This window comes from Myotis yumanensis, unplaced genomic scaffold (assembly GCF_028538775.1).
Source record: "Myotis yumanensis isolate MYYU_CA2020_CCGP unplaced genomic scaffold, mMyoYum1.0.hap1 SCAF_8, whole genome shotgun sequence".
Taxonomy (NCBI): Eukaryota; Metazoa; Chordata; class Mammalia; order Chiroptera; family Vespertilionidae; genus Myotis; species Myotis yumanensis.
In genome coordinates this window covers 78,990,891-79,004,242 of record NW_027223759.1, presented here as the reverse complement: position 1 = coordinate 79,004,242, position 13,352 = coordinate 78,990,891, and the positions used below count along the sequence as shown (strand labels likewise).

Sequence of the window (13,352 nt, the reverse complement as noted above, 5' to 3'; positions counted from 1 at the left end):
GTGCACCGGGCCACTAGTTTTTAATATTATGTTTACTCCATTCATTGTATTTTCTCTTTGGGGAGCTACACTTAAATGCATGTGGGTTTTACTACCCTTAACCTAAAGTATCTTAACCTTACTTTCCTGTTACCCACATCCTTGGTTCTCTGTTACATATTTTGTGCAATGTTTCAATTCTATCTCCTAATTCACTAATTCTCTTTTCAGTGGTGATAAATACTATCTAACAACTTTTAATTTTATATTACTTATTGGCTGACTTACCAATTCTGTCGTCTTTTGCAGGACTCATTCTATAGCTTGTTTTTTTCTGTCTCTCATGTGAAGTCATTTCCCCCCTTGTGTTTTAGTGATTTTCTGTTGTAAGTTAATTTTCCTTGGAAATTATCTGTATGTAACTTTAGAGTGGGTATCTCAAGAGAGGATTTGAGTTGAGTTTTACCAGATTCCTGGGAGTACTATCAATCTGAGTCTGCATTTTAAAAAAACTTTTCATTATTATAAATTTCAAATATTCTCAAGCAGTGTAATGTGTCCTCATATGCCTATTGCCCAGCTTTAAAAATACTAATATTCTGCCATTCATGTTTTATATATTCCTTCCCCCAGTTTCTTCCCTGAAGCATTTAAAAGCATAACTCAGACCATTTAAAAATTTCACACTGGGGGATTTAGGGGACACACAGAGAGATCCACATGAGTGTGAGCTTCAGAGAAGACATTTTTTTTTTCTTTTTTCCCTGCCAGAGTCAAGGCTGCACTGAGGCCGAATCAGAGCTTATTCCTCTCTGCAGGGCAGGTCCGCCACCACTGCTCTTAGGAGTCAGCTTTAGGCTGAGGAAGGAAGCGTGCTTTGATCGAGCGTCCCACCTGCTCAGGCCCTAGGCTTTCATCTTGTCAACAGTTCCATTTCTTAAGACTAGGATTTGGGTAAGGTGACCAACTGTCCTCATTCATTCCAGCTTGAGGCGTATCCTAGGATGTGGGACTTTTAGTCCTAAAACTGAGGAAGTCCCAGCCAACTGGGGCAGCTGGTGACCTGGCTCCAGACTACTGCAAATGTAGTCTCTTGGGCAAATGCTGAATATAGAACTCCCCCTGTCCCCTCGGATACAAGCTTTTATGCTAGCCCTAGCTTCTGAGGAATTGTAGTTCAACCATGCATTTAAGAAAAAAAAAAAGAAATATATATATATATATATATATATATATATATATATACACGCACACACACACACACACACACACACATTTATGTATTGATTTCAGAGAGGAAGGGAGAGGGAGAGACAGAAACATCAATGATGAGAGAGAATCACTGATCAGATGCCTCCTGCATACCCCTGACTAGGGATGGAGCCCACAACCCAGGCATGTACCTTGATTGGGAATTGAACTGTGACCACCTGGTTCATGGGTCAATGCTTATCCACTGAGCAACACAGGCTGGTTGAAAATATGTGTATTTTTATATTATACTAGAGGCCTGGTGCATGAAATTTGTGCACAGGTAGGGTCCCTAGGTCTGGCCAGCGATCAGGGCTGATAGGTTCCCTGCCTCCCCACCTTCTCCTTCTCTCACTCCCTCAGTGTCCTGCCATCACTGCTGGTCGCCTGCCATATTCCATGCTGCCCCTTGGTGGTCAGGGCACGTCATATCAAGCAATCGAACTCCCAGTCTCCCAGTCAAACTCCAGAGGGGACACTTTGCATATTAGCCTTTTACATATACAGATTCTATACTTTCAGAGGTGGTGTTCTGTGAAAGGATTCTGAAATTCTAATTTGAAATATTGCCAGATAAAAGGAAATCTCTGAGGATTTACTTTTAAACATTGAGCTCACCTTTAAAATGTATCCTATTTCACATAAACATCTGGATTCTTGGCCTCTGGTGAAAAATGAAAAGACTTGGCTATACAGGGCTAGCCTTCTCTGGTGGTATCTGGAATTGACAAGTAGTCATTCCCCTGGGATGGGTTATGTTCTATCTACTCCTCAAAACTCACATCACTCGTACAATGTGCACATGTGCATGTCAAGGCCAGCAGCCCCCACCCACTGACTCAGGACTCATTTGAGTTTGCAGCCCCTGGTCAAGCAATCTACTAATGGGATCCTTGCTGACCCAAAGAGGACCGAACAAGGACCTACTCATCATTCAGCACCCGTGGGTGTTTGTTAAACTTTACTTCACAGCTGTGGGCAGAGCTGGGTTTGAATGCTGGCTCCACTTCACACTCGCCCCTTTTCAGGGCACCCACTTCCTCATGGATGAAGGGCGACCACAGTTCCCAAGCTGAAGAGTTGATGTGAGGATAAAACAAGGCAGCGCACATGAAAGACTTTGGCCAGTGCCCAGCGTAGGGAATGCTCTTAATAAAAAGGAGATATTAGTATAACATGCATCACTGTCTTACTGCTTTTGAATTTTTCTGTCTTACTGCTTTTGAATTTTTCTGCTTCCAGGGCTGAGGCACTCTGCTGTCCAACTTTGTTTTGACCCACCTAGTCCTGACTATGCCATGGTCACACATACACTCTTACACTTAAACTGAATTGCCTGCCTTTTGCAGAACTGAGGGAATGATACAAAAAGAGGTCTCCGTACAGCTACTTCAGACTCCCCAAGCTTGCACTGTGAGCAACAGGTCTCCAGGAAGAACAGGAAAAAGTTATGTGTCTAATAAGCCCACCTTTTACCTGTTCGGTGGGCTGTTCTCCCTCCGAACCAGCACTGCAGTTTCACTCCATCCCAGGGTCCCAGGTTTGTCTCTGCCCCTGGCAGCGGAGCTCCGCCTGCAGGACGCCACCCTCACTTCTCTAAACGCCAATCACTCCTGTGCCTCTCAGTGCCCTGGCGGAGAACCATCCGGCTCCCGGCCATCCCTTTGGGCCTTGCTGGTACTACCCTGAGATGCACTGAGGCCATCAGTCAGTGGCACTCACACGTGCTCTTCCCAGAGGCCATCCGTACTGTAATGGGGACCTGAGGAGCCTCACCCAAGGCGTTATCGGTAGGTAGAACATTCAGACACATCTTTGCAGGTTGCCAGCAAGGATCTTATGAGGGAGACAGCCCTTTGGGGCCTCATAGAACCTGGCTGTCCATCCTTTTACATAGATACATGACTCTACCACAGCACGCCACGGCCGAGGACACATGGGGACCAGCATATCTGTTTGGTCCAAGGCTAAGAAAGAAAATGAAAGCGAGTTTTTATTTTAAAAGTTGAGATGTGATCAACAAAGTGATTGGATGGTCACTTCTTATCATGTTGGTTTCTTTTTAGAAATCTCCACAGTCTATTTATTCTCAGTAGAAACAAGTTCAAACATCTAAGCTTGGCTTTCAAGGTTTCCATTGCCCAGTTTATCCTACAAAACCTGCACTGTCTGTCCCTCATCCTCAGGCCTCCCTCTGGCTCAGTCCCTCCCCACTCGCCTCCTCTGCAGATGCATGCTCTTCCCTCCAGGCATCTGCTTATGCTTTTCCCTGGAGTTGGTGAACCCTACCCCTTAGAACAGCAGTTCCCAAACTTCAACCAGATTGGCATTAGCTGGGGATCTTTAGGAAAATACGAATGCCGGCTCCCATCCCTAGACCTAGTAATTTGTTATGGGTGTGATCTGGGCATCAGCATTTTTAGAGGATTCCCAGGTGACTCTGATGTGCAGCAAAGTCTGAGAGCCATTGTTATAAAAAATAAATGCTCTTAAACTTCAGTATCTGACTCTCTCACTCCTGTCTTTTCCTTACAGATAAAAACCAACGTTTCCAGCTTCATTCACTAAAGCTGGGCTCCACCCGCTGCTCGGTGCGCTCATATGTATGCACATCACACCTCTTTCTTATCTGTAAATCTGTGATCATATTGGTCAGAATCATCCGTTTGCTTCTCTGTCTCCCTACTCAATGGAGTTCATAGAGTGCAGGCACTGTCTCTGGCATCTAACACAGGAAGTGGCTTGTAGAAGATGCACAATTTAGTTTTACTTTTTTTAAAAGATGAAAACTTTTTTATCAATTTTTTTAGAGGAAAAAGAAGGGAGAGGGAGAGAAACATTGATGTGATAAGGAAACATTGATAGGCCATCTCCTGCATGCCCCCTAAAGGGGATCAAGCCTGCAACCCCGGCATGTGCCCTGACCTGTCATTGAACTGGCGACCTCTCAGTGCATGGGACAATGCTCAACCAACTGAGCCACACCAGCCAGGGATGCAATTCAGCTTTGTTGAACTAAATAGAACTCAGATCCCTGGTGCAATCTGTAAGAACACACATTTTAACTTTGCAGGTCTACAATTTTCTCTCCCTTTCGAAAAATTAGAAGAAGGAAGCCATAGACCAGAACCCAGCATGCTCGGAAAACACAGAGACTGCACCAAAGCCTGACCTCAGGATGGTCTCTGGCCATTTGAGGAAAGCCCTCCCGGAGCAAGTTGACAGATGGCAGAGCACCAGCCACAAAGGAGTGAGAAGCAAGGAGGGTGACATGTGACCCTCCAAGCACAGGGCTTCGTACGCAGTAGATACTCAGCAGATATGCATCAAGTAGATACATAACTAGTTCCAGTTCTTGGTCAGAGGCACCACATGATCCTGTTTCCTTGGGTCTGTCCTCCTAACAGGCGGAGTTCCTAGTTCAGGCTGCCTAGATGCCAAACAACCCTTCGGAGTCTATCACTTGCAATTTTAAACAGGTGAACCCAGTGCAGCCATGGTGGAGTTTCCTTGCCCAAGAGTACTTTATCATACCCCTCACGTGTCACCTCATATGTGGAGAAATGCAGAAATCATCATCCTGGGAACTATGAATATGAGATTCCAAGATGTAAAACCACTCTATCCTATTCCTCACCCACAGCCATTATTACCTAAGTAGTTTTCGGTTTGGTACCCATGTCAGTAGTCAACAGAACATTATCTGCCCAAGTTGTTATTGAGAACATTTGTATTTTCCACTCACATTGTGTTTTGATCATTAATGGCTCATCCTTCCTACAAATAAGCTTAAATATGTCAAAAAGTTTGAATTTCTAAACTCCCCCCCCACCCCCCTGCATTTTCACAGTAGGGAAAATTAGTAATACTCTTGAAATAAGACAGCTAATTATCAAGGACTTTAAGTGATTGGCAGCTTCGGTACCGAGAGCCCTGCTGTCCTATTTGTTTTAATTTGGAGAAATACAAATTCTAGATACACTGTATTCCATAGATTTATTTGAACCCCAAGAACTTGGTGGGTGATCAATTATGTATTTATTCTAAGTATTCTGGTGGCAAACTAATCCGAATGTAATACATTTTCTCAAAAAAGTTACTCAAGATTAACTACAATTAGAGAGCAGTGAGTGGTGGTTCAGATTGTGCAAAACAGAAACTAAGCATAAATCATTGAAATTAATTATATCTTTTCCAACAACTCTCCAAATTTATTTCCTAGGGCTTTCTTAAATGACAGTAAACATTTGTTTGTGTTCCTACAAGGAGACAGTGTTGGGGGGCGGCAGCAGGCTGAGATGGCTGCATGTCTGCTGGTATCCACCCAGAGTTAAGAAGACTTTTCTTCCACTTTATTTTACTGGCTGTGTGGCCTCCCGCCTGGGGTAAGGTTTCCATCCTGTGTGACTAAGCACTGGCTGGGAAGTGTTCTTAAAGACATGAACATATCCTCCCTCCTCCCTCTTCTTTCCTGCTGGGTGGAAAGTGAACATAGGTAATAGTTTTTCAACTATTGGACCATGAAGTGACCTTGGGATTGAAAAGCATGAAAGGCAGAGGGACAAGATATGAGAAGCCTGGCGCTGTCCTATCAGCCTGGACCACCTGCCTCTGGACTGTCATGTGTGACAGCAAGAATTTCTGTTCTTACTTAAACCACTGTACTTGGGGGTCTCTTTCACTCCCATCTGAGCCTGATGCCACTGGTTTGAACAGGTAGGGAAATACAGTCTTGAATTTAAAAACAACTATGGGCTGGATAATTCAAACTGTAATCCATATGTGGATAACAACTGCTGGCCATATCGTATTAGGGCTTTAATATAATAACAGTTCCAGATTCCTTCTGCTCAGATGAGATAAGCACCCAGGTCCTGCTTCTTGTCTTCCATGTAACTGAGGTACATGATTCAAGAGTCCGTGAGACCTGTTTTCTCCTGAAGAAGCACAGCCACAGACATGTGACCGTCCAGCCTTCCTCCTCCTGCGGGTACAGAGGCTACTGCACTTGCGGGCCATCACTGGAATCAGTGTACAGACTCCTTGACAACTATAGCACTGGCTAAGGCCACCAGGGGAGGAAAGGAGGATACCACAAAGATCCCTTGGAGACAATTCCTGGGGTATGGAGGGGGCACCAAGACAACTCCACACAGCTATGTGTCTATCACATGGCTCTCTCCTCCGTCTGTCCCCACCAAACTCCAGACTGGGCGCAGTGCTACCATGGATGAGATGCTTTATGGTTGGACTAGAGGCCCAATGCATGAAATTCGTGCAAGAATAGACCTTCCTTCCCCTGGCTGCCGGCACCAGCTTCCCTCTGGCCGCTGACAGGCACCCTTCCCTCGCAGCCCCGGCTTCGTCCAGAAGGTCATCCGGTCTAATTAGCATATTATACTTTTATTATTGTAGATGATAAAAGGTTACAAGAATATGTTGTGTGTGTTAGAGGTAAAATGGACATTGTACCTCGTGATCCAAGTCTCCTCTGTTTGGCTCAACATAGCTCCACCTCACTTCTTAGCCCTCAGGCAGGCCATTTCTCAAAAGCAGGCTTAAATGACAAACAACTTTTCCTTCTGACACTGCTTCTCTGCTTTTCATTGTCTTTCTTCTTCATTCAAGCCAGTGATCTGAATGCCTGAAACTTTAGTTCCCAAGAGTTCCCCTTAGCTAGAGGTAAAACTTTTCTTGAGTCCTTGTTATAATGCAAATATGTGACATGAAAGGGTACCTGTTTAATCCATTACTCCACTGACAGGAGCTAGTTTACCATATTAGCTAATCAATGTCTAGGGGGAATACCAGATAAGAAATTAAAACAACCTGGGGAAATAAACTAGTGTATGGCCTGTTTAATAATTGAAAAGGGGTTACTTATTGAGCCCCTCTTGCCTCCTGGATAACACATTAGCACTGGCTGAGGCCACCGGGGGAGGAAAGGAGGATACCACAAAGAATCCTTGGAGACAATTTCTGGGGTATGGAGGGGGCACCAAGACAACTCCACACAGCAAGCACAAAAGGCTGGAACCTCAGGGCTTGACCTGTCCGTTGTCATGCTCTCCTCTGGTGCATGGGTTCTGTCAGAAGAAGGTAGGAGTCCACCCACCCAACGGGGGAGAGTCAACAGGTTTCATTCAGCCATGGGACACTGGGATATTTGCCCACTGGGCTATTGGACAGATTGCTTTTTGTAACTCTTAGGTTTCGGAAAAATAACACGTATCCTTCCTTCACGAGTCTGTCATGCACCCTTGTTTTCTTCGACATCCCTTGATTCAGCTTTGCTTCTTCCTCAAACTTCTCAAAAGACATTTTCTCCTCATTATAGGAACTTCCAAATCCTCTGTCTTCATGTAGGGGATTATTTTTGATGCTATCACTGGCTGATGTTTTTAATATGAGACAATGTTAGTTCTACTTATCATTTAGTCCTACTTATAATTAGTATAACATATGGTGTGGATTTGTTATAATAGTTAACTAACAAGAAAGCAATTAGAAATATGTTGGTTGTGACCATTTGTGTTAATGCTTCTACCAGACTAGGCTAGTCACTTACTTGTTGCTTATTAACATGGAATTCTTGACATTTATTAGGGTGGCTTAAAAAAAGTCCCATTCTATTATTTAACTTATTTTATAAATTTTGAATTTCAATATAGAGCAGGTTTAATTAACAATATCTTGTCTTATAATCAACTAATAAAATTTCAATTAACATGACTGTTCTTAAATGACAGAAATGCAAATATTCAGATTCACACATTTCCTGATTGTTCTTTGTCAAAGACATTAGCTGATACTTGGTTAGAAGAAGAACATATTTAGATTTGCTTAGTTGCTATGACTGGAAATAGTCTATGGTTATAAAATATTGTGAGGACATGTTGCAACACTTAGTCCAGAGAAAATAAGAACATTGGGATTATCACAGTGCTAAAAAGTATCTACTCAGTCCCTCTTGTGGAATAAAGATAAATAACCACTGGACATGTGGAGTCTCATTCAGCCTTGAAAGGGGTGAACTTTTTAAAAGGTCTGTGACGATCTTATTGATTGGTCAACCCAGGAGCCATTCTCAATGCCATTCGTCCTACTACCTCATGCCACATTCTTTCCCACCATCCTTTGCAGCTGGGCTTGGCCTTATGATGGGTTCTCAACAGTGACATGTAAGGTGATGTCGTGGGAGTGGTTTCTGGAGGAATTTTTACTCTTCCTTATATTCTGTGCCTTGAATGTGGATGGGGTGCCCGGGGTGGCAGAAATTAATCTAAAATCAGAGGCAACACGCATGAGGACTGAAAGCCAGGGCTTTTGATAGCATTGTTAAGCGGCTATACCTCTTTTGTTGTCTTCCTCTACACTTTTAATCAAATAAGATGATTAAATGACTTTATTACTCTAATAATGGCTAGTTTTGTTGTTATTATTTGCAGTCATAGCAGTTTATTCACATAGTTCTCCACCAGCTGAAGGTGCATCTACACTTAGGTGAAGACCAAGCCAGCTATCAGAAATGTGATGAAACTTACTTCCATGACAGTAACCTAAAGCAGCACGTGCCAAAGCACTTTTGGTGGTGATGGAGCTGTTCACGTGGACTATACAGAATGTGTGACCACAGAACACTTGGTGCAATTCAAGAAATAAAGCTTTAATTTTATGTAGTTTTAATTGATTTAAAATGAAACGGAAATAGTTACATGTAGCTACCAGCTATTGGGCTGAACAGCACAGATCAAAAGAATGGCTAGTCTAGTTAAAAAACAAACAAACAAATAAACAAAACCTACTGAGATTATGCATTCTCTGGGAGAAAATTCAGCCTTTAAGTTTATGTATGTTGTCTTACAGGCCCAAGAACACCTCGTTTATGGAGAAATGATGACTCATGGGGGCTTTACACAGCGTAGTGTTTGAAGGCTGTTAAACAATATTTAACTTGCTTATTAGCTAACTATGCAGAACTGATACCAATTTAAGCATTTTACATTGACAACTACAATAAAGGCTGTCTTTCTGGAATAATAATCTTATTGAGACTACGCTCATTCAGCTGTTTGTCAAGTCTTTTGTATTCCCAATTACAAATGAAAAGAATAATAATGGTGTGCCAGTCTCATTAAGCTATGGGAGCATAATCACTCTCTGAGATAAACTGTAAATTACAGTTTGTGAAGACTGCTGGGTAGACTAGAAAATCAGCCAAAAAGTGAAGCAATGTGGCACTAAGAGCAGTGAGACGCTGAGAATTGGCAGCTGAAGGTCCTCCCTTGAAAAGGCAAGAGCGGCGGATACTGATCATCCCAGAACCCAGAAATCCGTGTGGCTCTCGTGCCCTAGGACATGGGATCCAAGACTGCCTGCCACACCCACATGTGATTTGCAGAAATGATGCCATCATGCCTCAGTGTCTTACATACAGTAAATGATCAGCATGCTTGCATTCATAGCCCCTTTAGAGCCCGAGGAAGAACTAATTCTGCAAGTGTGCTTGGTGGCCCAAAGCTGTGAAAGTTATCACCTCCCCTATCTCCTGGCAAGGATCTCGGTCACAGACAGCTTCTCCATCACAGTTACTTCCGCCTGCTGAAAACAGGTCAGCAAAGTCCCTGTGGCTGCGAACCTGAGCTCCTTCAAGCTAGGTTATGCATACTTTTAAGAAATAGCTGACAAGCCAAACTTACTTCGGAGACAGGACAATCTATAAACAGGGTTCTAGCAGGAATAATAAAGAAAATGAGTTGAAGACTTTGGCAAGTCATATGTACTTAATCTCTTTGATTATTTGGTGTAACAATTATCCGATTTAAAAAGCATTCAATTCAAGAAAGCCAGCACCCCACCCACATTTCTAACAAAGAGTAGTTGCACAGGAGCTTCTGGAGACAATTACTAGAGAAACTGGATTGATTCCAAGTTGATTTTTTTCTCAGAGAACTATTTATTTATACTCAGTATTATTTCCATGTTGTATTGACTAGGACTCACTTCTCATCAGTTTGCTTTGCAATTCCTTTGCAAACACCTATGTTTCTTCATAGGTTCTGCTTTGATCCACTTATTTTATGGTAGCTTCCAATGTCTAAGAAGATAAAGGTTACCACGTGTGAGAGGTGAAGACCCAGTCTTGATTGTGAAGGCAGAGACATGTTCTGTGGGAACACATCTTCTGAAAGAAGATCTCATGGAGAAAATATCTCAGCTAAAGATGCATCAAGACATAAATTCTTACCTATGATGTGACTCTGAAATGCAGAATCTACAACTGTATCTTCTTCATCCTCTTGCAGGTTTTCAGTTGTCTCTTTTACCTGCAGCAACAAAAAATTACTCTAAGTTCTATTTATTATGTTAAGTAGATCCTTTGCCATCCTCAGAATAATGGCAGAATCTCTAACATGTGAGTATACACACACACACACACACACTAGAGGCCCCAATGCACAAAATTTGTGCAAGAGTAGGCCTTCCTTCCCCTGGATGCCAGCACCAGCTTCTCTCTGGCACCCAGGACCCAGGCTTCCGTTACAGCCCCGGCTTCGTCTGGTAGGTCGTCTGGAAGGATGTCCTGAAGGACGTCTGGTCTAACTAGCATATTATGCTTTTATTGTAACAGATATTATATATATTCTTTCCCTTCCACTTTTCCCCATTCTATCACTTGGCTTTATTTATAGTACAAGTTTTAATTATAAGAGCATATTTTCCAAAATATAACCACAGCTCTGAAAATAAGGATTTATAGGGCACCTAATTCTACATAAGACTTTGCAGATACCAGCTTTGGTTTTTAATACTTAATAAAGTCAGTAACACAGAGCTGTAAGGAAAAATTAAAGTCTAAGGAAATATAATATTCCTCCAGAGTCAGTGGCTTCCACTACAAATTTTAATAAGAGTAAAGAAATATACTTAGATAACCTGACCCTTTCCAAGACTATAACTCTCTAAGAAAATGATATATTTTTTTGTTCTTTGCACAATGAATGATGAAGTGACTATGACATGTGCTTAGTGAACTAGAGCAGCGAGGCATTTATCTAGAGTTTCCAGGTCAAAAACATTTCCCTTATATTTCCGCTGGAATATCCAGATGCTGAATGGCATGGATCAGATGGCACTCTAGAGAGTGTCTACTAACACTACAGGCTTTTACAAATGAGGATTCTGAGACCCAGCAAGTTTCCTTAAACATGTTTTAAGTGGCAACACTGGAACGAAAACCCAAGGTCCACTACTTCCCAATCTAGCAGCACTAGTAGTAATAACACCATCTACAACACCAACAATGATAAAAACAGTGAACTATTGAACACTTTGTAGCAGGTGCTCTTTACGCCCAGGATCTCACAGGCCTCACAGCAACAGGAGGAGGCAGGTGCTACTGTTAGTTCCATTTTGGAGATAAGGACCCTGGAGAAACAGACAGAACGAGTGACTACGTAAGTGATGGGCCTGAGATTCAAACACAGCAACTCTGGCTTGAGATGTGTGTTTATTTGGGGGTACTGTTTTATTCTCAGATTTCTGTTTGAGTATAGAGTTGGCCTCAATATCAAGACAGCTTATGGTCCTTGGCAGAATGACCCGAAATAGCTTTTTAAAAATACACCCCAGCCAGTCACCTGGGAAGCCAGTAATAACAAGGTGAACTGTGCAATGAGTGTAACGGGGGTTCTACTTAGGCACATATTAGAGCAGCGGTTCTCAACCTGTGGGTCGCGATCCCTTTGGGGGTCGAACAACCCTTTCACAGGGGTTGCCTAAGGCCATCGGAAAACACATATTGAATATATAATTACATATTGTTCTTGTGATTCATCACTATGCTTTAATTATGTTCAATTTGTAACAATGAAAATACATCCTGCATATCAGATATTTACATTACGATTCATAACAGTAGCAAAATTACAGTTATGAAGTAGCAACGAAAATAATCTTATGGTTGGGGGTCACCACAACATGAGGAACTGTATTAAAGGGTTGTGGCATTAGGAAGGTTGAGAACCACTGTATTAGAGGGTGCCGGTAGATTTGCTCAGGGGCTCAAGTTGAATGCCAAGAAACCCTTAATGTCTGCATTATATTCATGATGTAGAAAGTCATGTGGTTGCATCCTGACCTTGAGCTGAGTTTAGCTTTCTACTTTTTACCTCCTATTTTTCATATTTAATGGAATAAGAACAACTATTTACATTTTATGACCACAGTTTTAATGTTAGAATATAATTGGTGCTTAATCTGTGCATGCTGACAGCCAGAAAATGGCAAACTCAAGATAGGGTGCGGATGGCCACCTGAACCCACAAGCAGAGCTGTTAGGATGGAATATCCCAGAGGCCAGGTTTCACCATTTTCTTTCCCATCCTGTCTGCTCTGCAGGGACTTCCCTGTGTGTTAGCATCTCCAGAGGAAGAATGTTTGGGTGACTGGCTTCCTCCACAGCAGTTTCTAGCAGAGCACATTTAAGGATGGCAGAGAGGAAAAGTGCTCTGAGCATCACTGAGGCCAACAGGTTACTTATTTGCCTTCTCAGGTTCACCAATCTCAGTGATCCTTTCGTGACAAGGCCACCAAAAGACCCACTGAAGGATTCCTCTAACCCCGTAATTAACAATCCAACAAGAACCATCTGTCTTTATTTATAGAAACAGCAAGGAAATCAGTATTTTCAGCACATGCCAGTTCTTATGGCAATATGCTCCCTATTTTCCTCCACCTGTTAGGTCCTGTTCCTTTAGGTGTTTCTAAAGTGCCCCATTTTAAACTTAAAGGGGTGCCCTGCTAACCTACCTGCTGTAGTGTAGGTGAATCATCTCCATCAGCCTATAAAATTCTAAACCAAAGAATCTAATAATTAGAACCAGTTCCTCATTTTATAGATTAAAAAAAGGCTCAGAGAGGGCTAGTGATCTGTCCCAGGGCACATAGGATTTCAGTTTTAGCGTGAGCACTCCTTATCCCTATTCATTGCTGTAACTCAATTTTTCAGAGTGCACCATATTGTTATCGCCATCCTTTCCAGACCTTCCCAAGAGTGACTATGTTTTTCTTAGTGTCTGACAGTTAGATATGTAAGCAGCATTCCAACTATATATAAACTA

At 42.4% G+C, this 13,352-nt stretch overlaps 1 protein-coding gene across 1 annotated transcript in view; it reads right to left on the bottom strand.

Annotated features, from left to right (window-relative positions):
* Positions 1–13,352, bottom strand: part of NCKAP5 (NCK associated protein 5) — an 873,870-nt gene that overhangs the window by 94,236 nt on the left and 766,282 nt on the right. The window contains 1 exon segment of the mRNA XM_070423100.1: positions 10,478–10,556. Coding sequence (XP_070279201.1) covers positions 10,478–10,556 — 79 coding nt within the window.